The sequence below is a fragment of the Erythranthe guttata genome, chromosome 11 (genome assembly GCF_056151865.1).
Source record: "Erythranthe guttata isolate IM_541 chromosome 11, IM_541, whole genome shotgun sequence".
In the NCBI taxonomy this organism is placed as follows: Eukaryota; Viridiplantae; Streptophyta; class Magnoliopsida; order Lamiales; family Phrymaceae; genus Erythranthe; species Erythranthe guttata.
Window position 1 is genome coordinate 4,512,838 of NC_142543.1, and position 27,037 is coordinate 4,539,874.

At 31.4% G+C, this 27,037-nt stretch overlaps 1 protein-coding gene across 1 annotated transcript; it reads right to left on the minus strand.

Annotated features, from left to right (window-relative positions):
• Positions 1 to 3,133: 3,133 nt before the first annotated feature.
• LOC105962389 (agamous-like MADS-box protein AGL27) lies at positions 3,134 to 25,268 on the minus strand. The gene is made up of 7 exons (XM_088825989.1): positions 25,011 to 25,268; positions 5,742 to 5,808; positions 5,511 to 5,572; positions 5,338 to 5,422; positions 4,512 to 4,553; positions 3,553 to 3,591; positions 3,134 to 3,466 (listed from the first exon to the last, which is right to left on the minus strand). The coding sequence occupies exons 1-7, from the start codon at positions 25,193 to 25,195 to the stop codon at positions 3,383 to 3,385; spliced, it is 564 nt and encodes a 187-aa protein (XP_088682115.1). The 5' UTR covers positions 25,196 to 25,268; the 3' UTR covers positions 3,134 to 3,382.
• Positions 25,269 to 27,037: the final 1,769 nt, after the last annotated feature.

Below are 27,037 nucleotides of genomic sequence, written 5' to 3' on the forward strand. Positions count from 1 at the left end.
CACTTTGAGTGTAGAAACTGAATACTTCTCCTGCAGGTACACATCTCTCTGTCTCTCTCTCTCACACACACACACACACGCACACACACACACACAGCACATAGATAGAGCGCCTGTCAGTGTGTTGAATTGGTTTTTGATAAATAGTGTGTTGAATTGGTTTTGATCAATGAAAAAAAATATAATCTCTAGTGATGACTGATGATGACGTGGCAAATCAAACTGACTAATATGGTGAAAGGAGAAAATTATGGAGAACAGCTTTAATTATGGATAGCATAATTTGAGATATCGTCGGCATGCATATATTTTGTGTTAATGTACTTCTTCTTGTTTAAACTTTTTGCTATATTTGAAAAAAAACTTTGAAAATATTTTTTAGTGTCATTTTTAGAATTCAAGTGTCCTTGGAGAAAAAAAAAAAAAAAAAAAAAAACCTCTTGTTTTCGTTTTGATTGATAGGCCGTTTTTATTGTAGTAGCCAAATTACATGTACATCGCCATAAGTAGTAGTTTTTGTTCTTGTTTTTCACGGAGGCCGAATCCCTCTCGACGCACATTATATTATAAAAGGGTTGAGAATGTTTTCAAGATTTTAGGTTATATATTGTCCGGACGGGAAAATGGAAAGGATTCATTTCCCCACTAGCTTGTGAAAGAAGAGAAAAGATGAAGAAATGTGTCGCCGTTTTCGAGTTTTTTCGATGTCGATCGGAAGGAAAGAACTAAAGAAGATGACCGGTCGAGTATTACAAGTGCAAAAGTATGATAGGTACACAAAAGTAGTTTCCTCACTTGAGATTTTTCTAGTAGTCTTGAAATCTACATTTTCGAATTTCCACTTGAGAAAGTCGAAGTGTCCAACTTTGGAGGTTACCGACTGAAAGGACATTGTACAAAGAATCATTTGTTCTTGTCGTCTTTCAATATCAAATTCCACCTAAACTTTTATATTCACTATTCTTCTCTTACACCCTCTATAGTGTCTTTGAACCTCTTGTCTAATTTTTAGAAGGCCCGTGTTTCATTATAGAGCCGCATGTGTGCTTCGTTTACGATATATGCATATGAGTACATATCTACAAAACATAGAAGATAAGGATGTCGTACGTCCTTAATTTACAATGAAATGTATAGTCGTTTGAGAAGAATTAGTTGTTGCTTCAAAAAATGATGGTAAGTGTGATCTTTACATTAAATGCTCAGAGAGAGAGAGAGAGAGAGAGAGATATTTGTGTCTATGTGTAGTAAAATAATCGCTTTTAAGAGCGTCATGTGTCGAAGAAACACATAAAAGCATGTCGATTTTGAGGATGATATTTTATAAGGTAGTAAGTTCACTCTACAATATAATGTATTTTAATTTTTTTGTATCTGATAATGCAAATTTGAGTTTGTGGAAGGCTTTCGTTTTCTTGTTAAAGTAGAACACAATAAGTTTAAAATGTCAATAGGTATAACATCGCCATACACCAACTCGGGCCATAGCTAGGAGCGGTCTAGTATATTCAAGAACAACTGGAACTTAGCTACGCTACCTACTCTTATGCGTAGATGTTGAACCGGTCATTGAATCTCTTTCTAATTGACGAAATTTACATCCCAAACCAATAGTAGTAGCGGGCTACCTTATAAGCTGACACACAATCGCACATTTTTTCAATGTGAAATGAGTCTTACAAACTATCCCACTTAAATCATTGCCGACCTCCAATCACAAGCTTACCCGCAAAAGTCCATAGAAGGTATTGGCGTCCAATAGTAGTCGGGGGCTTCTGATAAGCAAACACACAATCCTACATTTTTTAGACGTGGGATAGATGTGTATGCGTAACAAGGGCTAGAAATCAAACTAAGTTCCCCTAATTTAAATCGACCATTAAAAAAAGTTCTAAATGTTGCTGACATTAATTATCCAAAAGTAAATTTTGGATGTAGATAGTGAGTACAAATACTTCTAATTACTAAAATGCATAATTAGGGCTAACAACCGAAGTGAGTTGCCCCATTCGAGATCCCATTCGTTATTCTAAACGAAACATACTAGGAGTGAGAAGAAGTTCATCTTGAGTTGCACTCGATTAAAACGAAAATAATAAAATATCTATCTATCTATCTATCTATCTATCTATCTATCTATCTATCTATCTATCTATATATCTATCTATCTATATATATATATATATATATATATATATATATATATATATATATATATATATATATATATATATATATATATATATATATATATATATAAAATAAGTTTCTTAAGTTCGATTCGTGTTCAGCTCAATTAGATAATGTTCCATATATCTCGGAGTTGATTGATGATTGATATCATTACGTTGGATAAGAATTCAAATATGGTTGAACACGACCAGTCGTGCTTTAGCTCGATTTGATTCATATGCACCCTTACATGCAATTCATGCACTTTTCATCGAAACTCCTTATAAGTTCAAAATAGCAGAGTTGGACAAACTATATATTGGAATGTCGATATACATTGAGTTGCGATTCCTAGAATCATATTGTATGAAATATATTTCGGACGATCGGATTGACAGTCTAAAGGAATAAACTTTTTTACATAGAGAACTGGAAAGAGAGTAGAAACAATTGTTTATAGTATAAAAAAGGCAAGCTCTTACCATCATAATCTGAACGAGTAGGAACGCAATTGTTTTTAGGTGCAGGGCCAACTGTAATTTTTATGCCTTGCAGTCTTCTAACCGAAAACTCAACTCGGTTACGGGCTCGTTTCGGAGCCTTGTTTATCCAGAGCAGTAAGTTAACTGAATAGACAAGTGTTCTAGGATCAGGAAAAACTAAATATTTTTCATTGAGCATTCTGAGATGAGTTAAGATAGCCAAAAGACGAGAAAATGATAAAGCCCGAATTTTTCTTATGATCGTAATGTATGTTGAGGTTTCTCCTTCAAATTTGAGTTGTAGCAAGAGAAAAAAACATAGGTTCTTTTCTGCTCCCTTTTGTTTTTTCTTGCAAGGATTATGCAATGTAATCAAGATGTATAAATGCTTTGGGGCTTAGGTTCCAAGCCCGTGATTAGAAACGGGCCCGGAATTTAATCCCCTATTATCAGACAATCCTATGAAGAGTAAGAGTATCATAACAAATTCATATTACATTATTATAATACCACGAATAAATACAGCAGTATAGTATAGCCTGAATAAAGAAGAGGGCTCGAGAGTAGCTTACATGGTGAAACAAGAGCCTCGCTCACGTCACAATACAGAAGGTAGATAGATAGATATCCCCATTAGCAGCAGCTTTTTATTTACTACCTGTGTCTGTTAATTAAGATGCTGCGGAGTTATTTTTTTTACATCAAATGAAAAGTTTTTTAAATGACTTCTACTCGGTCATTTGGTCGTCTGCAGCAACGTTGAGATCCACAATCATTTTCTTTCCCCTCGCGTTTCGATTCTTTCCAGTTATCTGTAAGTGCAATGAATTAAATAATCGTTGCGATGATTAAAGCTTTATTACTCTTTATATGTACTGAGTTTAAAGTTCGATTATACCTCCCCCAGGCTCCTATTTTCTTCTGCCAGGCTCTTTTCCTGTTTCATATAAAGCATCATGTATGTGAGTTTCTTTACGTGAAACGAAAAGTAGTAGTTGATTCGTGTAAGCTCTAAAGTAACAGAAAAAAAGCCGGAGATTGTAGTTCTGAGCCAATCAATATATATGGCTCTGTCTTATCTATATCTGAGTTTTAAGATTGTTTAATCAACATTAGAATCTCATGATGTCAACTTCTTGCATTAACTGCCTTAAGATTTATCACAGTGGCATGCTATTATGAAATTAAAGAATTTATCATTTATATATTGGACATAAATTAATTAATGTTATCTCCGTTTCCTGCAGATTGGAGAGAAAAAAAAAAAGAGAGTGCACCAAGATCAAACATGGAAGCTCATTAACACGTCTAAGTACACAGCACTTTCTCAACAATTCAACGTGTAATGTTTTAAGGTTGTTAAAGTTCATATATTCTTTTTCTTCTTGATTTATTTACCCTAATCGGAAAATCTAAGTTTAGTTACTCAGATCAGAAAATGAATAAGCTCAGTCAGCTTAGGGATCAAATGCATACATACTCTGTAGATAGCTGGACTTGGGGAAAATACACTTTTTTCGTCCCTTTAGTTTACCTTAATTTCACATTTGGTCATCTTTGTTCACAAAAAACAGATTTAGTCCCTCGTGTTTCAAAACTTAACACTTCTGGTCATTTCCGTCATTGTGCCGTTAGTTAGTATCTAACTGAATGAAGTACGTGCACGTGCCACTTTAACCAACGGACTATCGAAAAGGACCAAAAGTGTTAAATTTTTGAAACACGAGGGACTAATCTGTTTGTTGTGGACAAGGGGGCCAAATGTGAAATCGAAGTAAACTTGAGGGACGAAAAGTGTATTTTCCCCGAGTAGAGCTATCTTCTTCATATATAAAGATAATAGAACTGCATGCATACCTCTTCACGAAGGCTTGATACAGTAGCGATCATCTTCTTTGTCTGCACCAAGTAGAAAATTCTCGTATCACAATAATGTTAATCTATATGTTTACGTACAGGTTGACAATTTTTTTTTTTTTATTTTTTAGGTTGCAAAAATTGGAAAGAAGACTAATGCATAACTATCATGCTGGCACGGTATTTTACTAGTGACTTCGTAAAATGACATCCTATATAATATATATATATATATATATATATATATAACAAGAACCACAAAGTTTGATGTCAGAAATGCAAATAATTTTTATTATCGTCTATTATTTTTCTTCTTTATTACCCTGAGGTAAAAAACAGGGCATCAAAAAGGATTTACGCATGCATTAACATTCAGCAGCGTAACATAACAAAAATCGTCCCATTCAAATATGTCCAACTAATTCTCTCTCTCTCTCTCTCTCTCTCTCTCTCTCTCTCTCTCTCTCTCTCTCTCTCTCTCTCTCTCTCTCTCTCTCTCTCTCTCTCTCTCTCTATATATATATATATATATATATATTTGCAGGATAATGCAATATGAATTTTCTGTATTTACATGGCGCAGAAATGTTGAAATGTATCATCGTGTCACCGAACCCACGATTCTCAAGGTAAGTATCTCTCTTTCAACTCATTATACAGTACTCTAAAATAGTTAAACATGTTGATGCACATAACATCCCGCAAAATCGGTACTTGTAGAGAGAAAATGTAAACTGTGAAAGAAAAAGAACAATGAATTTAGAGATGAAGAAACTGCAGAGTGTAATAATAATGACTTTTAAAAATCATGGAGGGCAAACGAAACCTTAGCAGATCTTGTTTGACTTATTGCAGCCTCGATTTCTTTCTGCAGAAGCATAAGATCCGTCACACTTAGTTCGTCAAGTTCCCTATCGAAACATATTTTGAGTTAATGAATAAACGTCCGATAAAATTCCCATTTTATTTATAGACCGTAAAAAAATAGCGGTTAGTTACCTTTCAACATCTCGGAGTAGCTCATCACTTGTAATAGAACTCGAAGAATTAGATGACTGGCCCTGATTTTTTATATGTATATATATAACCAAGATATTATCCCAGATTCTAGAGTGTGTTCGGAATCTCATTTCTTGACCAAGTCAACACATAATTAAGTGTGGAAAAATATCCCATTTCGAAAAACTCAAGTTAGACGAATATTAATTCGACGTGAAAAATCGGGATCACCTTTGCCTCGGAAGACCTTGTAGAGCTTTCAGCTTCATCTTTATATCTTTGAAGGACTGGGTCTATGCTGGAAAGCCGATAAACAGCGAGTGAGATATAGGAAGTAAGAAACATCTACATAACTTCAATAGTTGCTATTTTTCTTCTCATAGTGAGATTTAAATTAAATACAAATTAAACTAAAGTCAGTCCACCCAATTTTGAATTTTTTTATAACATCTTATTTTTGTTTTCAAACTTTTATTCAAGCTTTATTTGGTCTCATTCTCAAGTCATTATATAGGGTATGCTAGTCTTTACATTATCTGTTAAATAAATCGATTCCCAAATATGGCATATACGCATAGTACAAAATTCTGACACACCCCGTTACAAATTGATTCTATAAAAACCCATTTACGGGGCAATATAATCTTAGAGCAAGGCCGACATTTGGTTAATAACGTAAATCAACATATTGTTGCATGTCAAACATGAGATCATGTAAAAACAAGTTTTACAAACGACTTTTCACAATTTTAAGGCTCTGATTGGTTCATGTATTTCAAAATAAGGAAAATGAAAATGCAAAGGAAAGGAAAGGGAAATCAAGGACACTTGAAATCCCAATTGTGTTTGGTTCCTAAGAAAAATGGTGATGAAAATATTTTGAGGAAAATCATCTTCCTGAGTTTTATTTGGTTCTTAAGGGAAAATAATAGGGAAAATAATAGAGAAAAATACCAAGTAAAATGAAATAAAAATAAACTGTTATTAAAAACTAAGGCCTTGTTTGTATCATTTTTATTTCAAAATAAATTCTAACCTAAAAAGAGTGTTATGTAACGAATAAAGCAAAATGTAAAATAAGATGGACATTTTATGTGTCTAACATAGAGGAGAGGTATATCTTTTCCTTTCCTTATTAATGCATTTTAATTAATCACAAAAAAAAAAGAGAGAGAGAAAGAGAGAGAGAGAAAGAGGAGAGAGAGAGAAGAGAGGAGAGGAGAGAGACATAAGAGAGAAGTGAAGGGGGTGAGTGAGGAGAGAGAAGAAGAATAGCTAAATAAAAAGATAGAATGATACAGTTTCCTCATATTTTTTAGGAAAAACCATTTCCCTTGTTTTAGTACAATTTTTTTCCACCTTTTCCATGAAATTGTTTTACATAGTATTTTACTTATCAACCAAACAAGAAAACTATTTACATCACCTTTTCACTATTTTACCTACTATTTTCCTTGAACCAATCAGACCCTAATTGTTTTGATACTTACAATATTAGACAATCTCCAATGTTGGTGATTTTTAACTTTAAAAGCTAAAATATAGCCTTTTTTTAATTACCATTCTTCAAACAAAAAACTTCATCCAATGGGCCAACTTCAGTGATCAACTAAAATGAAAGTTGCACCCGCTATAAATATCCTTTTCTATTGTGAAAAGGTAAACTCAAAATACTAAATTATGACATTACCTCCATTGGAGATGCTCTTAGAGCTACGAGTGTAATTTGGCACATTTGGTGAGCCCCAAGTCAACTTGAGTTTGAGAGCTTGAGCTCACCAAGCTATTTTAAGATAGAGGCTTCGAGCACATGGAATAATGAAGCTATTTTATTTTAAAAATATTTTATTAGGGACAAAATGCACTCCACCCCTTGAAATTTTCAATTCTTGTGTTTGCAAAGTAAAAAAGATTTTTCCCCTTCAAAATTTTGTTCCAGTTGCACTTTGCCTCAAATTACAATTTTCGGCGTAGTTTTTATCATCATTGCCATGAATCCGTCCAATTGATAGATCAACCGTAATAGCTATAAACATAAGAAGAATGTGAAGATTCTCACACTTTTGGGAGCACAATAGGCATAATTAGTTTCAGGAGGAAAAAACGCAAAAAAAAAAGATTCCTGAAATTTGTGAAATGAATTGCATTCTTCATCTATTAGAAAAGATAGGTGTATTAGGATTTGGATGGAACACTGAAATGACTCAAATACCCTTCAAGTGGACGGATAATGGCAATTTGGATGAAAAACACGGCGAAGATTATGATTTGGTGCAAAGTGCAACTGACTCAAATTTTGGAACAGGAGATTTTTTTTTTAATTGTAGTGGGGAAAGTACAAAAAATAAAAGTTTATAGAGGGCAATATTGCATTTTGTTCTGTTATGCAAATAAAAACTTTAACTAAGAAAGTATGACACAAGCGAGGAGCTACTTGACAGCGTACAACTAAGAAAATGTCATCGTCTAAATGGTTGTCTTCAACTTTGAAGTTAAACCTCCAAGATAAATTAGAAAATTAAATTTATATACAAACAATTATCGTACACGTCTTCTCATCTAGTCAATAGACATGACAAATTTGTTTTTAAGGGAAATTAGAAAGAACCTCCTTGGACCTGAATAAACCAAAGAACAAAGGGGGGGGGGTTTCAAAGAACAAAACAATTGCTTTAGTTTTTTTTATAAAATTGAATCATCCTTTTCATGTATTGTGCAAAGGGTGAATAGTTGTACCAAAAAACCGAACCGATAAAATAAATTCGTGTTGAGTCATACATATATATATATTTTACCATAACATAACACATATCTTTCAATTACTAGTCTCACTCTAATATGTATTGTAATAATATAATACATATTACTTTGTGCATAAATTGAGTCATTAGTATCCGAATCAGATAGTAACTAATATCTCACTTGAGTTCATGATTTTAACCATGCGTTTGGTTAAATTAGAAAATATAGTGTAATATATCACCAACATTATGTGAAGTCCTATGGGACTAAGTTTTTATAATGTTTTTATTGCATTTAGTCAGTTAAATGAAATTAAATGCAAATTATTTCGTGTGAACATATAATTGCTGATGAACGAAAAAATAATCGGACATGAATCGAAAAAACCCAAAACCAAATGAAACCAAGTTGATCTAAAACCGACATGTATGGTTCATATCTTACAAAAACCGATATATATATATATAGTTCATGTTAATCTTAGCCAAAAATTGAACCGAACTAATAGCTATGGCAATCCAAATACGATTTCTTCTTTTGTTGAAGGTTGAGTTGTGAGCAATGTCGATTTGTTGAAGATACTAGCTCGCTAGCTAAGGATGCTAGTGCCTTATTCTCTCCACTATGGCCTAAAAACGAATGCATGTTGCTTGGCTTTCGATCAAAAGAGTGATTCACAAGCAACCCAATAATAGATCACACTAGCCCGTATCACTAAAAACGAAGACAATAATATAATTTATAGCCTATAATTAAATAAAACCATATAATCCCTAAAAGGTAAATATGTATTGGGAGAGATCCTTCAATAAACCCTAATTTACTTGTTCTTCGTGGTTAAAACGGGTACAAAACTGATAATATTACATATAATTTAGAAGATTTCCACTAAATTTGAAACCGCAAGGGTGGACATGTAGGAAAGAAGAATTATAGTTGAGGGTGGTTGTAATTAACCGAACAATAGGGGAATTTTCGTAATTTGACCATTAATTTACCCCATAAAATAAAAAAAACACCAAACCCCACCCCGGAATCCAGATTGATGAACACAATGATAATAATAATAATAATAATAATAATAATAATAATAATAATAAAGTTCAACTGTATATATAAATAAAATTAACAAATAATATCCAACTAAATGAATCAAAAGACCTCATTAATAATCACCTTTTAATTAAGATCATCTGCATATAAATTATAAACAACAGGATAAATAAATATAAAAAAAAAAAAAAAAAAAAAAGAAATTGAAGTAATCACCTGTCAGTGCTAGAGTATTCAAAAAGCTTGCCCCTGTTGGAGAAGATAATGGTGGCGAGATCGACATCGCAGAGAACAGATAATTCCTTAGCTTTCTTAATCAAACCGCTTCTTCTCTTCGAGAAACAAACCATTCTCGCACCGTTCTCCTCGATTCGCTTTATCTCCAATTTCTTTCTCCCCATTTTTCGGATCTGTTTACCCAATTTCTGTTAATTACAACACAATTTAAAAAAAAAAAAAAAAACGGAGTGAGAGAGAGAGAGAAAAAACCAACCCTATCTATCCTCGCTCGCAAGCAGGCTTACAGTATATATGCGTGCTGGTGTGTGTGTACTTTGAGTATGAGAATCACCATTAGAGATCCCTCTGCACTGTTTAAAAGATCTTATATATTATATTATATATATAATATAAAATATCTGAAATGCTAACTATGTATTTTTCTTTTTTTCTTTTGTAAATATAAGTACATAAAACAGCACTGGGAAGAGTATCCACGTGCCTACAAAAAAAACGCAGCATCTGAGGAGCTGACACGTGGAGTTTAAATATCTTCTGGGGCAGCGGTGTGTTAGAGGTAGACTCGGTTTATTTTTTCTACTTTATGGGATTATTGGCTCGAGCTCCGTTCGGAAGAAAAAATAATAGTGATTTTTCGCCCATTTTTGGTTAATTCTCTCAAATCATCATTTTCAATAACATGTCCAATAACATATAAAATGAAATAATTGTTATACATAAAATTTGAAATCTTTAGTATAAATTAATGAACCACATAATTTAACAAAATGAAATTACTTATAAGCCATGATGAAAAAAGATGTAAACTAATTACCACACAATGAATAGGATGATGAAGAAGAAAATAAGAAAAAAAATTTAAAGTCGGGTTACCAAAATAAGAAGCCTTAGGTAGGCAAGAAATAAAATTCAAATGTTGCAGACATTCTGTAAAACGATGTCACAAAATTCGCTAGAGATGAAAATCAGATTTATTTACCATTTTCTGTAAAAACCGAAAATCAGATTATTATAAATAATATTAGGAGATAAAAATTTGATGAAAATCGATAATAACATTTAAAATAATATTTAGGAGATAAAAATAAAAAAATAATATTTAGGAGATAAAAATCTGATAAAAATCGAAAATAAAATTTAAATTAATAGTTAAGAGATAAAAATTTGATAAAAATCGAAAATAATATTTCAAATAATGTTAATGAGATAAAAGTTGATAAAATACGAAAATAATAATTAGAATAATATTTAGGAGATAAAATATGATTACAATCAAAAATATTATTTAAAATAATATTTAAGAGAAAAAATTTGATACAAATCGAAAATAATATTTAGGAGACAAAAATCTGATAAAAATCTAAAATAATATTTAGGAGATAAAAAACTATTAAAAACATGATAAAACTCGAAAAAAAATATTTAAAATATTATTTAGGAGATATAAATTTGATAAAATTCGAAATTAATAATTAGGAGATAAAAATCTGCTAAAAGTTGAAAATTATATTTAGGAGATAGAAATTTGATAAAATTAAAAATTATTATTTATAATAATATTTAGGAGATAAAAATAAAAAATAATATTTAGGAGACAAAAATCTGATAAAAATAAAAAGTAATATTTAAAATAATATTTAGGGGTTTCAAATATGATACAATTCGAAAATAATATTTAAAATAATATTAAGGAGATAAAAAAATGATAAAAATTGAAAAAACAAAGTTACAAATATGACATTAGGGTTTTTTAGGGTTGCCCTAGCATTTCTTTCTTTTATATATAAGCTATCTAGGAGATAAAAATTTGATGAAAATCGATAATAATATTTAAAATAATAATTAGGAGATAAAAATTTAATAAAAAAAATATTTAGGAGATAAAAATCGAAAATAAAATTTAAAATAATAGTTAGGAGATAAAAATGTGATAAAATCGAAAAGAATATTTAAAATAATGTTTATTAGATTAAAGTTGATAAAATACGAAAACAATAATTAGAATAATATTTAGGAAATAAAATATGATTAAAATCAAAAAAATATTTAAAATAATATTAAGGATAGTAAAATTTGATAAAAATCAAAATAATATTTATGAGATAAAAAACTAATAAAAACATGATAAATCTCGAAACAAATATTTAGGATATTATTTAGGAGATATAAATTTGATAAAATTCGAAGATAATATTTAGGAGATAAAAATCTGCTAAAAGTTGAAAATTATATTAAAAATTATATTTTGGAGATATAAATTTGATAAATTTAAAAATAGTATTTATAATAATATTTAGAAGATAAAAATTTGATAAACATGAAAAATATTATTTAGGAGAAAAAATCTGATAAAAATAAAAAATAATATTTAAAATAATATTTAGGGGATACAAATATGATACAATTCGAAAATAATATTTAAAATAATATAAACAAAATAAAAATTTGATAAAAATTGAAAAAAAAAATTACAAATATGACATTAGGGTTTCTTAGGGTTGCCCTAGTGTTTCTTTCTTTTATATATAAGATTCGAAGATAATATTTAGGAGATAAAAATCTGCTAAAAGTTGAAAATTATATTTAAAATTATATTTTGGAGATATAAATTTGATAAATTGAAAAATAGTATTTATAATAATATTTAGAAGATAAAAATTTGATAAACATAAAAAATAATATTTAGGAGACAAAATCTGATAAAAATAAAAAATAATATTTAAAATAATATTTAGGGGATACAAATATGATACAATTCGAAAATAATATTTAAAATAATATTAAGAAAATAAAAATTTGATAAAAATTGAAAAAATAAATTACAAATATGACATTAGGGTTTCTTAGGGTCGTCCTAGTGTTTCTTTCTTTTATATATAAGATTTTAGGGTAGTTTTAATTTACCTATAAAATATCATAAATATCGCGTTCAATTTTCAATCCACCCCTTCCTTATATTTGCTTAGTCCTCCTATATTTTAAAGTGTTTTTTTTTTTCTTTTTTTTCCCATGAAAGATTTATTACAAGTCATTTGAATTTGGGTAAGTGACAAATAGGGACATGACAACGACACTTAATTAAACAATGAACATCCAATTCTTTTGTCTTCCAAATAATTAAGATCATTCAAACTTATTTGCAAATATTGAAAACCCTTTTATATATACTAAAATTACCATCAATTCATTGAAACTCTAATTCAACTCCAATTTCATGGTGTACACTTAAATTTAGCCCAAATTCACCAATTGACCAATTTTGACCCTTGTTCCAATTTTGACCCGCCACCGCCGGTCAGTCGCTGTAGACCGCCAAACTCCGGCGTTGATTTTTTTCTTAAAACAAATATTTTAATTAATATTATTGTCTTGAAAAACTACTGTCTCCAACAGTAATTTAACTCTATGAGACAGTAATATTACTATCTCCCGACTTTTTTTTTTTTGAATTTTTTTTCTTAAAATAAATTATTTTAATTATTATTACTGTCTTGGCTGCTAAATTACTGTCTCCAACAGTAATCTAACTGTTAGAGTCATTAAATCTAACTGTTTGAGACAGTAATATTACTGTCTGAGAGTAATTTTACCGTATTAATTAAATTTATTGTCTTGGCCTGTAATTTTGTTGTGTTCGACCGTAATATTACTGTCTTCGATCGTAATAGTACCGTCTCATGCAATAATATAAGTAATATTAGTAATATTACAATCAGGGAAAGTAATATTCCTAATATTATTATCCCAAACAATAATGTTAGTTAACACGGTTGACCGACGGAAAAAAAAATTCAGAATAAAAAAAGTTCTCAAAAAAATAAAGTCAACGTCGGAATTTGGCCGGAAAAAACAATTCAGAAAAAAAAAATATTTCCTGAAAAAGAAAATTAATTTTTCAAAAAAATATTAAAATGGGGGTTAATGTGATATATTTGTTCAAATCTGAGGTCAATGTGTAATATTGAATAAGTTATAGTATAATGGATGAAATTGATAAATATTATATTATGGAGGATAATTTAGACAAAATATATGAGTATGGGTTTATTTGCAAGACGTTTTTTTGTCAGGACCTTTTTGACTTTCTGCATTTAACATATCAAATGACCTACAAATTATGTAACTATTGCTAATGCAACATAACATTTCCTCCAATTTTGCACAACAAAATTGTGAACTTTAAATTTTACATAGTTAGCCGAAGGTTGATCCTTTTTAAGATTAAACTTAAAACGGTAAAACAATACTAATAATCATCTAATCTGAATCAGTTTCTGGGCATATTGCGCTGAATGAAATGTAACCTATTTTTTTTTTTTTTAATTTTAATCTACCGAAAACAACAATATAAAAATCTCTGTAAAAAAAATTATTTCTACACAAGAGTTCTTAATTTATTTCTTCGAGAACATGAATTCCTACTTTTTTTGACCTTTGGGTGTTTTTTTGTATTGGAGATATTAATATTAAATGATACATTTCTACGAGCTTAAGTTTTTAGTTGAAATAGTTATTCAACATGATATCAGAGCTAGTCTAAATGAAAATATCCTGAGTACGAATTTCATAAATATCTTTCACTTTAAGGTGCCTACTCAACTACGCATAAATCATAAACAATTTTATGGGCTTGGAAGTATGAAAAATAATTCGATAAAATACTTGGAAGTATGAAAAATAATTCGGTAAAGTACAATATAATTTCTTAATAAAAATAATTTTTTGGTAAATAACTTTTTTATTCACATCACTCTCGTATTCAGACACTATTTTATTATGTTGAGTATCCGGCTAACAAATAATTATTAGGGTTTATTTGAGATAACCCCCTCACTAACTTAGATAATGTGAGATAAATCAAAGTTTTTTATGTTTTTAGTGAAATTCATTTGTTGTAAGTTTCATTAGATATAAACTCAAATAATTAGTTTTTAACCTTTTTATTATTTCAAACCATAATTAGGATTTATTTTATTTTATTTATTTTGATTATAATTATTTTTATTTATTTATAATTAAAAAAAATCCATTTTTTTATTTATTTGTTTTTATACTGCGTGACCTGGGTAGTCGGAGCCTCGGATAGCTGAATGGGCATTAGTTAACTTCAAGTTTAGTTGACATTCCCTTTTATTTTTTCCTGTTATCTTTTTTATTTTATTTTATTTTTTCCGGCGGGGATCGTCGGAGCTCTGGTTAGCTGACTCAATATTAGTTAACTTCAACATTAGTGTACTATGAATCAGATCGGAAAAAAAATTATTTTCTATAAAAAATATTTTTCCAAAAAAAATTGAAAATGAGGATTAATATGACATATTTGTTCAAATCCACGATTAATGTGCAATATTGATAAAGTTAAAGTATAATGGATGAAATGAATGAAAATTAATGAATTTATTTACAAAACTATTTTTTGTTTGGATTTATATTCATTGAAGTCAAGCTCTACGAGCATATTGCCATTTCCCCAACATTTTTATTCTCATTAAAAATTGTTAAAATTATTAAACAAAAAATGAGGGTCAAAAGGACAAGACTATGAGGGGGGGAGGGGTTAATTAATAAATAAATAAATAATACAGTTGTCACAAACCATAGTTTGCCACGTGTAACGCAGTAAGCATGGTCAAGTGGAGAGAAATATCTTTTGGAGCGTACATCAGTGTTGCCAAATCAGATATATATATATATATATATATATATATATATATATATATGTAAAGCTCTATTTACTCTCATCGAGCTTTTTTACCCCTCTTCTCTCTCCTCTCTATATCTCTCTCTCTCTACGTATATTCAGCGTTGTCAAAAGGAAAATATGAAACCCTAAAATCGGAAGCTCCCGTAAGGGGTTGCGGTGGGTTTTTTCCGGCGCGTGGGGGGGAAGATGAGTTTTTTCTAGGGTTTTGTATATGTGTGGAAGTTTCTTTAATTTGTTTGGTAATAATATAAATTATAATGGAAACGAAGATGTTTATGAAAACATTCTAAGCATATTCTCAAAAACTCCAGTTTTTCTGTAAGCTTTGTAGAACTGGTTCGAAGATCCCATTTTACTTTCTTTTTTTAATTCTTGTATTTTGTATTCTTACTTTGATAGTTTGCATTTTTCTTCACAGATTTGCTTCTGTGTGTGTGTGTGTGAAATTTGGAAGTAGCTATGTATAGAGGAGTTAAATATTAATTAAATTAAAGCAGAAGAATAATAATTAAAGAGATAATCTCAATATATATTTGTTGTCCAAGACCCACCAAACCTCCTGCTAACTGGATATACATGGACTACTAGATGTATACATGTATGTATGTATATATATATATATATATATGTGTGTGTGTGCGCGCGCGTGCGTGTGTATATATAAAGCAGGTCAGGGTGAATATTGCTCCTGCAGGTACGTGTCTCTCTCTCTCTCTCACACACACACACACATACACGTATCATATGTACTTGGTTTTCAAGTCAGAGATAGCAGCATAATTTGAGATCGCATTTGGTGTTCATGTCATTATTAGAATTGAGGTGTTCTTGAAAATAGTTTTGGAAAAAAACTGTGTAAAATTGTGTAAAATGTTGCAAGTAGTAGTTTTTATTTATATTTTAGTGAAGAATTTTTTGTTCTTTTTTACTACAAAGTCCGAATCCCTCTCGGCACACATTATAGATTTTTAGATCGAAAATCACGGAAAAAAAGTTGAAAATGTCTTCGAACCTTTGTGTTATATTGTTCGGATGGGAAAATGTAAAGAATTCATTTCCACTAGCTCGTGAAAGAAGAGAAAAGATGAAGGAATGTGTCACCATTTTCGAGTTTTTTCGATGTTGATCGGAAATAAAGAACTAAAGAAGATCGGTTGAGTATTATAAGTGCAAAAGTTGATAGGTACACAAAAAAGTAGTTTCTTCACTTGACATTTTCACTTGACTAAAGGGCTTTGTACAAAGAATCATTTTGTCTTCTCCTCTTTGCCTCTTTTAATATCATACTTTTATATTTCTCATTAGGAATATTTTTCTTCTCTTACACCCTCTATAGTGTCTTTGAACCTCAGTTCACTCGTCTAAATATTTATAGAAGGCCCGTGTTTCATCGTAGAGTCGCATCTATGCCTCATTTGCGATAATATACATACGAATATATGTACAAAATATAGAATATAAGAATGTCGTCCTTAATTTACAATGAAAAATCTAGTCATCTGAGAAAGAATTAGTTGTTGCTTCAAAAAATGATCTTAAGTGTGATCTTTACACTAAATGTTTAAGAAAAAAAAAAAAAGGAAACTCGTTCATTTAAGATGACGAGAGTTTGTGTCTATGTACGGTTAAAATAATCGCTTTTAACAGCGTCATGTAAAAGCATGTTGATTTTGATTTTGATGTCTTTTTCTTGTTAAAGTATGACACATTCGAAAGGTAGAGTAAATGTCAACTTGGACCGGATTGAACGACAGTCGTCTAGTATATTCAAGAAGAACTAGTAACTTAGGTACACTCCCTACTCTCACGCTTGAATGAAATGTATGCATTGTTTCACTATAAGAAAGAGGTAGTAAGCCATTGCTCGACAATAGCCCGTATTTCTTATCGGTACCAAGAAGGTTGTTAACTTTCTTCATAACCTTTCTCCACCCAGAGATTGTTTTGTTCGTAAATATTATGACAAAGTTGAACCTCAAGACGCATCAAAATTAGATTATTATTCAAATATCCTAGATTTGTTACATGCATCTTTGAATGATCATTCTTCTCGTATCTTTCAAAATTTGTTGCGATTTCTACATCATAAAATTTTGTTTTCCTTGCACTTTGATCTTCATGTCTTATTGCGACCCACATTTCTATAATTTGCATGATTCAATAATTCTACCATGCAAGTTATGGGAGAGAGAGAGATCAGTTATCGAGCATCATGTGGTAAATTTTAGATGTGGATAGATAGTTAGCCCAACTGCAACGCCCTGAGCTTTTCAACCCGATCGTTAGCTAACATACCGGCCCACTTAGCACTGGGGCAACTCAAGCCCAACCCATTGAAGGTATTACTGCCCAAACTAATAGTAGTAGAGGACCGACTATCTTATAAGTTGACACACAATCGCACATTTTTCATGCAATGCAATGCATTTTTCATCGGAACTCCTTATAAATTCAAAATAGCATAGTTTGACAAACTATATATTGGAATGTCAATATAGATGAGGTGAGATTCCTAGAATCATATTATATGAAATATATTTCGGACGATCGGATTGACGTACAGTCTAAAGGAATAAATTTTTTTACGTAGAGAACTGGAATGAATAGAAACAATTGTTTATAGTATAACAAAGGCAAGCTCTTACCATCATAATCTGAACGAGTTCCTGAACGCAATTGTTTTTAGGTGCAGGGCCAATTGCAATTTTTATGCCTTGCTGTCTTCTAACCGAAAACTCAACTCGGTTATGGGCTCGTTTCGGAGCCTTCTTTATCCAGAGCAGTAAGTTTGCTGAATAGACAAGTGTTCTAGGATCAGGAAATACTAAATATTTTTCATTGAGCACTCTTGAGATGAGTTAAGATAGCCAAAAGACGAGAAAATCATAAAGCCCGAATTTTTCTTATGACCGTAGTGTATATTGATTCTATCTTTACCTATTTACGTTTTTCCTCCTTCGAATCTGAGTTGTGACAGGAGAAAACAAGATGTATACAACAATATTTGGGGGCTTAGGTTCCAAGCCCGTGATTAGAAACACAGGGCCCGGAATTGAATCAAGCGTATGAATGATATTGAGTCCAAGCTCAACCCCCTATTACCAGACAACCCTGTGAAGAGTAAGTATCGTAACAAATTCATATTACATTATTATGGATCCAAATCCCCATCAATTTTCTCAAATCGATGAGTCGAGTTGAACATACAACTGATAAAAACCACGAATAAATACAGCAGTGTAGCCTGAATAAAGAAGAGGGCTCGAGAGTACGTAGCTTACATGGCGACACAATACAGAAGGTAGATAGATAGATATCACCATTAGCAGCAGCTTTTTATTTATTACCTGTGTTTGTTGATTTAGATGCTGCGGAGTTATCTTTTTTTACATAAAATGAGAAGTTGTTTTAAATGACTTCTACTCGGTCATTTGGTCGTCTGCAGCAACGTTGAGATCCACAAGCATCTTCTTTCCCCTCGCGTTTCGATTCTTTCCGGTTATCTGCAAGTGCAATGAAATAAATAATCGTTGTGATAATTAAAGCTTTATTACTCTTTATATGTATAGAGTTTTGAGTTTGATTATATACCTCCTCCAGGCTCCTTTTTTCTTCTGCCAGGCTCTTTTCCTGTTTCATATAAAGCATCGTGTATGTGAGTTTCTTTACGTGAAACGAAAAGTAGTAGTTGATTCGTGGAAAAGCTCTAAAGTAACAGAAAAAAAAGTCGGAGATTGTAATTCCGAGACAATATATATATGGCTCTGTCTTATCTATATCTGAGTTTTAAGATTGTTCGAATCTCGTGATGTCAACTTCTTGCACTAACTGCCTCAAGTACGATAGATGTGTTACAATAGTCGCTCATCTTAGATGATATCTAAGTGCCTAGTTTTTTTAGGTTGACTTTTTCGACAGAGTGACTTCACTATTATGACTTTTTTAGTGTGTGTGTGTGTGTGTGTGTGTGTGTGTGTGCGTGTGTGTGTGTGTCTGTTCCGAGAAAATGGTAGGGCTGATTCAACCTGCATATCATCAATTTATAGATCTGTTTTGCAGCAGCCTCTATTAGGCGTTCGAAGGTTATAAAATAAGGTAGTAAAACAAACACTAATCACGCTCGATGCTACAAATTTCTTTAAGAAGAAACACAGTTGCTAAACGAGCATCTATTTGGTTTCGTGAAGATATGACATCTTCGCGACACCCTTACTAAAAACCATATTGTCAAACTTTAGTGTAAATAAAAGGAAAAATGATTTGTTTATACTTTTTCGTGCCCGTCACAAGAAATGGAATCAAGATTTATGCACGCATGCTATTGTGAAATTAAAGATTTATCATTTATATATTGGGCATAAATTAATTAATGTTAATCTCCGTTTTTTGCAGATTGGAAAAAAAGAGACAGTGCACCAGAATCAAGCATGGAAGCTCGTTAACACCTTTAAGTACACAGCACTGTCTCGACAATTCAACGTATAAATTTCACGTATTTGAAGGTTATTAAGTTCATATATTCTTTTTCTTCTTGATTTATTTACCCTAATCGGAAAATCCAAGTTTAGTTACTCAGATCAGAAAATGAATAAACTCAGCTATAGGGACCAAATGCATGCATATGCATACATACTCTAGGCAATTCTGAGTTGTAGTTGGGGAAAATACACTTTTCGTCCTTTTAGTTTACCTCAATTTCACATTTGGTCCTCTTTCTTCACAAAAAAACCAGATTTAGTCCCTCATGTTTCAAATCCCAACACTTCTGGTCATTTCCGTCAATGTGCCGTTGGTATCTAACGGAATGAAGTTCTTGCCATTTTAACCAACGGACTCACGGAAAGGACCAAATGTGTTTGTTGTAAACAAGGGGACCAAATGTGAAACCGAGGTAAAATTGAAGGATGAAAAGTGTATTTTTACTTTTTGTGTGTGCAGATAAGTCAAGTATACACCTAATGGTAATCAAACCCTTTAGCTATTTCAAGAAAAAACACATAGACACACAATAAATCATTGATCTTTGTTAGGTGTATGTAAACACATTAATGAAGTGTGATTTTTTTTTTTTAATCCAATTTTGTGTGAGAAACACGTAATTCAGTGATAGTGGATCAAAGTGTACGCCGTATATTAAGATCATAAAACTGCATACCTCTTCACGAAGGCTTGATACAGTATCGACCATCCTCTGTGTCTGCACGAAGAAGAAGATTCTTGTATCAATTCACAATATGTATATCTATATGTTTCCATACAGGTGGACAATTTTTATTTTTTATTTTTTTAGGCTGACAAAAATCAGAAAGAAGACACTATACGAACCAAACTTTAGCTCATGCACGCAAGTAATTTTTATTATCGTCTATTAATTTTCTTCTTTATTACCCTGAGGTTAAAAAACAGGGCATCAAAAAGGATTTTCGCATGCATCAGCGTAACACAACAAAAATCGTCTCATTCAAATTTGCAGGACAATGCAATATGAATTTTCTGCATTTACATGGTGCAGAAATGTTGAAATGCATCATAGTTTCACCAAACCCACGATTCTCAAGGTAAGTAACTCTCTTTCAACTCATTATACAATACTCTAAAATAGTTGTGTTTTTTTTTTTTTTTTTTTTTTTTTTTTACGTGGCTGTGTGAGAGGTTTAACATGTTGATGCACATAACATCCCGCAAAACCGGTACTTGTAAAAAAAAATATGTAAATGTAGGAATGAAACAAACATAGAATGGAGAGATGGAAAAACTGCAGAATGTAATAATAATGACATTTAGATTTTAGAGTGATGGAGGGCAAACGAAACCTTAGCAGATCTTGTTTGACTTATTGCAGCCTCGATTTCTTTCTGCAGAAGCATAAGATCCGTCACACTTAGTTCGTCAAGTTCCCTATTGATACATATTTTGAGTTAATGAATAAACGTCCGATAAAGTTCCCATTTAATTTATAGACCAGACCGTAAAAGAAAAGCGGTTAGGTACCTTTCAACATCTCGGAGCAACTCATCACTTGTAATAGAGTTGTTTGACTGGCCCTGATTTTATATATATAACCAAAATATTATCCCGGATTTTAGAGTGTGTGTTCGAAATCCCATTCCTTGACCAAGTCAACACATAATTAAGTGCGGAAAAATATCCCATTTCGAAGAACTCGAGTTAGATGAATATTAATTCGACGTGAAAAAATCGGGATCACCTTTGCCTCGGAAGACCTTGTAGAGCTTTCAGCTTCATCTTTATATCGTTGAAGAACTGGGTCTATGCTGGAAAACCGATAAACAGTGGGTGAGATACGGACATACGGCGATGCTCGTGTAATTAAAAATAAAATTAAAAAATCATGACGAACAAGAAATACATAGAAAACATCATCAAATCTTAATTTCAGCTAATCTACTTTGCGGTGTTTTAGCTATCTACATATAGGTACTAATCAACATCCCTAAAATAACTATTATATTTTATTGCTTATCAAACATATACGCAAAATATATGTATTAATAACTCGATTCTTGATTGTTTAGCTAATACTACATTCGATTGTCCTTCATTCCAAGTAAAACAGAAATCATACCATACATGCATGAAATATTGAAAAATACGAATTGGCGGGGTTGGCTAACTTCTGGCAAAACATTAATTTTAGCTTCCCCTGTTCGAACATCATTTTTCGAAAAGCTAAAATCCTAAAAAAGCAACAACTCACAAGTAACAGCCGTTTCAGATGCTCTCTAACAAACAAAATCACGAGCATAAATGCGTCTTAGATAGTTTTCGAGATTGAATTTGTTAATTCATGAGGAAAGCACGACTCAACATCAAAAGAAGAAATAACAATCAATATAACAAATCCTTACTATAAGTTATCTTCTTTTGAAGACAAATATACTTCACTACATACGAATGTGGAATGAAACAAGCATTCAAGAAAGTCAATGTTAAGTCAACAAACAAAATATGAAGAATCCACCATAATCTAGATGTAACACCCCACCATCTTAAATGACAGTAGTAAGTTGCGCTGTAGGCAGGTGAAAGACAAATTCAATGTGCATAACTTTAGTGCGAAACATGGTGCTCGGAAATAATCGAGGTGAAATTACAATAATCGGCCAAATTAACGCGCGCGTAACATTTCTTAAAATTAGTGTGCATAAACCCACCTCAAGGACCAATATAGGTGCCTTGATGCTGATACAAGAATCTAGACAACATCTGAGTTTTATATCGGCAAACTTAATTACGTGATGTGCAAACATGTACGATTTTTTGGTGTCATTCTCAAATCATTATATAGGTATGCAAGTCTTTACATTAATAAATAGATACACACATGACATATACGCGTATCACAAACCCGTTTTATGGGGCAATCTTAGAACAAGGCCAGGCCCACATCCGGTTAATAATGTAAATCAACATATTGTTGCATGTCAAATATGAGATCATATAACACAAGTTTTACAAACGATTTCTTTTTAAATTACCACTTTTCAAACAAAAAAAAATAATCCAACGAGCTAACTTCAGCGATCAACTAAAACGAAAGTTCCACCCGCAATAAATGGCCTTTTCTAATGTGAAAAAGTAAACACAAAGTACTAAATTATGACATTACCCCAATTGGAGATGCTCTTAGAGCTACGGGTGTAATTTGGCACATTTGGTGAGCCCCAACTCGACTTGAGTTTGATGAGCTTGAGCTCATCAAGCTATTTTAAGTTCGAGGCTTCGAGCTCATCAAGCTATTTAAGGTTCGAGGCTTCGAGCTCATGGAACAATGATACACTATGAGGCGGTAGCTCATTTTGTTTTGTTCTATTTTATTTAAAATATTTTATTAGGGACAAAATGCACTCCTGCCCCTTGGAATTTTCAATTTTTGCGCTTGCAAAGTAAAAAAGATCCCCCCCCCCCCCCCCCCCCCCCCCCAAAATTTTGTTCCAGTTGCACTTTGCCTCATATTACAATTTCCAGCGTAGTTTTTATCATCATTGCCATGAATCCGTCCAATTGATAGATCAGTAATAGCTATCAACATGAGAAGAATGTGAGATTATCACACTTTTGGGATTCCTGAAATTAGTGAAATGAATTGCATTCTTCATCTATTAGAAAAGAATAAGTATATTAGGACTGAAATGACTCAAATGCCCTTGAAGTGGACAGATAAATGGCAATTTGGATGAAAAACACGTTGAAGATTAAAATTTTGGAACGGGGAGAATCTTTTTTTTTTTAATTGGGGAAAGTACAAAAAATAGAAGTTTAAAGAGGGCAATATGCTTTTTGTTCAGTTATGCAAACAAAAACTTCAACTAAGAAATTATGACACAAGCGAGGAGCTACGTGATAGCGTACAACCAAGAAAATGTCGTCGCGTAAATGATTGTCTTCAACTTTGAGGTTAAACCTTCAAGATAACTTAGAAAATTTGTTTTAAGAGGAATTCGAGAGAACCTCCTTGGACCTAAATATCGAAAAACCAAAGAACAAACCCCAAAAAAAAAAAAAAAACAAGTCGTTTCAGAGAACAAAACAATTGCTTTGGTTTTTTTTATAAAATTGAATCATCCTTTTCATGTATTGTGCAAAAGGTGAATAATAGTACCAATAAAATAACTTCGTTTTGGGTTATACATATATTATTTGACCATAATACAATACATATATCTTTCAATCACTAGTCTCACTCTAAGCACCAACTTTTTGTGCATACATTGACTCATTTGTATCCGAATTAGATAGTAACTAATCTCTCTTACATGAGTTCATGATTTTATTGTGTGTTTAATGAAAGTAGAAAATGTAGTGTAACATAGCACCAACATTATGTGAAGTCCTATGGGTACAAGTTTTTATAATGTTTTTATTGCATTTAGTTAGTTAAATGAAACTAACTGTAAATTATTTAGTGTGAACATATAATTGCTAATGAACCGAAAAAAAAAAAAAAAAAAAAAAACCGAACGAGAATGAAAGAAGCCCAAAATCAAATGAAACCAAGTTGATCTAAAACCGACATATATGTTTTATATCTTACAAAAACCGATATATATTTAGTTCACGTTGATTTTAGCCGAAAACTGAACCGAACAAAGCCGTGCACACCCCTAGTTATGGGAATCGAGATACGATTTCTTCTTTTTCTTGAAGGCTTGGTTGTTAGCAATGTCGATTTGTTGAAGCCACACTAGCTCGCTAGCTAAGGATGCTAATCCCTTAGACTCTTCACTATGGTCTAAAAACAATTGCATGTTGCTTGGCTTTGGATCAAAAGAGAGAAGACAATAATACTTTTTATAGCCTATAATTTAATTTAATAAAAATCGGATCATCCCTAAAAGGTAAATATGTAACGGGAGAGATCCTCTGGTAACCACTCGACGGATCGAACTATAACTATGCAATCCTCCTTACCCAATAACTATGCCTCTAATTTTTCCCTAATTTTTTATTAAGGGTATAAATAAGTAAAAAATAAATAAATAAACAAAAAAAAAAAAAAAAAAACACCAAATCCCCTGTCCAGAATAATCCAGATGGATGAGATGAACACATAAATAATAAAGTTGAACTGCATATATAAATAAAATAAAATAAAATAATATCCAACTACTATATGAATAAAAAAACCTCATTAATATCACCTTTTTAAAATAAGATCATCACCATATAAACAACAGGATTTAAAAAAAAAAAAAAAAAAAAAAAAAAAAAAAAAAAAAAAAAAAAATTGAAGTTTTCACCTGTCAGTGCTACAGTACTGAAAAAGCTTGCCCCTGTTGGAGAAGATGATGGCGGCCACGTCGACATCGCAGAGAACAGATAATTCCTTGGCTTTCTTAATCAAACCGTTTCTTCTCTTCGAGAAACAAACCATTCTAGCACCGTTGTCTTCGATTCGCTTTATCTCCAATTTCTTTCTCCCCATTTTATCCTCGCTCGAAGGTTTACAGTATATGCGTGCTGGTGTGTGTGTGTGTTTTTGTTTGTGTAGTTGTTCTAGAGGCCGAATATGTATGTATGGGAATCAGAGGAAACTTTTAATTTTTCTTTTTTTTTTTAATTTTAATTTTGTTTTTGGGGGTGAATTTTTAGATGCGGGGAGCATGTTTTTAATTTTATTAATCATGCTAATAATCACCATTAGTGTGTTCCCCTCTACACTGTTTGTGTATAAGATCTGCATAAATCGCATATATTATATTCATATATAATGTAAAATATCTGAATTGCTAAATATTTATCTTTTCTTTTTTATTTATTTATATAAATAGTACAGAAAAACAGCACTGGGAAGAGTGTACACGTGGCGTGAAACAACCAGGAGCTGACACGTGGAGTTTAAATATCTTATGAGGCAGCAAGCGGCGTGGGAGAGGGTCGGTTTATATTTCGACACTGCTTTATCCGATTATTGGCTCGAGCTTCGGTGCTGCGTCTTTTACCCGTTATAGAAAATAATTGTTTTGAGATTAGGGAACTTTCTGACGAGCCGAGCTCGAGTCAGTACAATTACATAAATATACTGTCAATGCTGTCAACGACAGTACAATTACTATTTGCCACGGTATAATTACTGTTAATGACAGTACAATTATTGTCAACATTTAGCGGCGGGTGTAAAAAACGGATAAAAATTTTAGGAAGAAAAATCTCTATAAAATGTCAACGCCGAAAACCGGCGTCGGAAAAAACAAACAGAAAAAAAAAAATCGAAAAGTCAACGCTAGAAACTGGCGGCAAAAAATAGTTTTAGAAAAAAAAGTCAAAATTGATTAAATTGAGTTACAATTAATAATTGAGTGTAAATGATTGTGGGTAATTTTGTCATATACGTTTATTTTTCTTTTATTTATAAAGCATATTAAATGGATAGGCTCACGGGCGGAACCAGGATCAAAATATAGGGGGGGCTAACTAAAATTTGGGGGTTCGGGGCAGCGCCCAAAATTTTTTTTTGGTTCACAAGACATAACAAATAAAAATAGCATATATATATATATATATATATATATATATATATATATATATATATATATATATATATATATATATATATATATATATATATATATATATATATATATATATATATATTATAGTTTTATCATATTTTAAGCATGACCAAAAATTCTTAATGTATTGCACTTAAATATTTTGGAGGTTAATGACATCGTCTCATATTATTTTTAAGAGACACCTATAAAAAAATTCCAAAATAAGTAAATATTCATAAATATTATATAAAATAATACAAATTCTAACTATTTTATTAAATATGTTTATATTAAATATGGTGTATACAAGTATAATTTATATAAGATTGTGGAGAAGAAATAAAAAAATTAATGATTAAGACACATATTTACAAAAACTTTAGGGGGGTCAAAAGTAATATTCAAAAACTAAAATACCAAAATACCTAATTTTTTTTATTTTTTTTTATCTTGGGGCCCCCCCTTGCCCCTTTGAAGTTCCGCCATTGGATAGACTTATTGATGAAAGATATATAATCCGTAAACCTAGAATAATAAAGATGATTGGTCAGAAACTTATGCACAAAACCTCCATATGATGTGTCTGAATGGCCAACGATTTGATTAAAAAATCGTTAACCCCGATTCGGTTCCGATTCCGGTGGTCATGTCTATACGAATGTAAATATTTCCTTCATATCATTAAAAATGAGTTAACGCTTAAAAACCAAATGGGTCAAAAAGACAAAGCAGTGAGGGAGGGAGGGCTAATTAATAAATAAATAAATGATACA

Excerpts from the sequence above, each read along its gene's own strand:
- LOC105962389 (XM_088825989.1), bottom strand. The coding sequence starts at position 25,195 with ATGGGGAGAAAGAAATTGGAGATAAAGCGAATCGAAGACAACGGTGCT. Across the intron at positions 4,554-5,337 it reads GTCAAACAAGATCTGCTAAG|ACAAAGAAGATGATCGCTAC; the intron begins GTTTCGTTTGCC and ends TACTTGGTGCAG. Across the intron at positions 3,467-3,552 it reads AAAATAGGAGCCTGGGGGAG|ATAACTGGAAAGAATCGAAA; the intron begins GTATAATCGAAC and ends TTGCACTTACAG.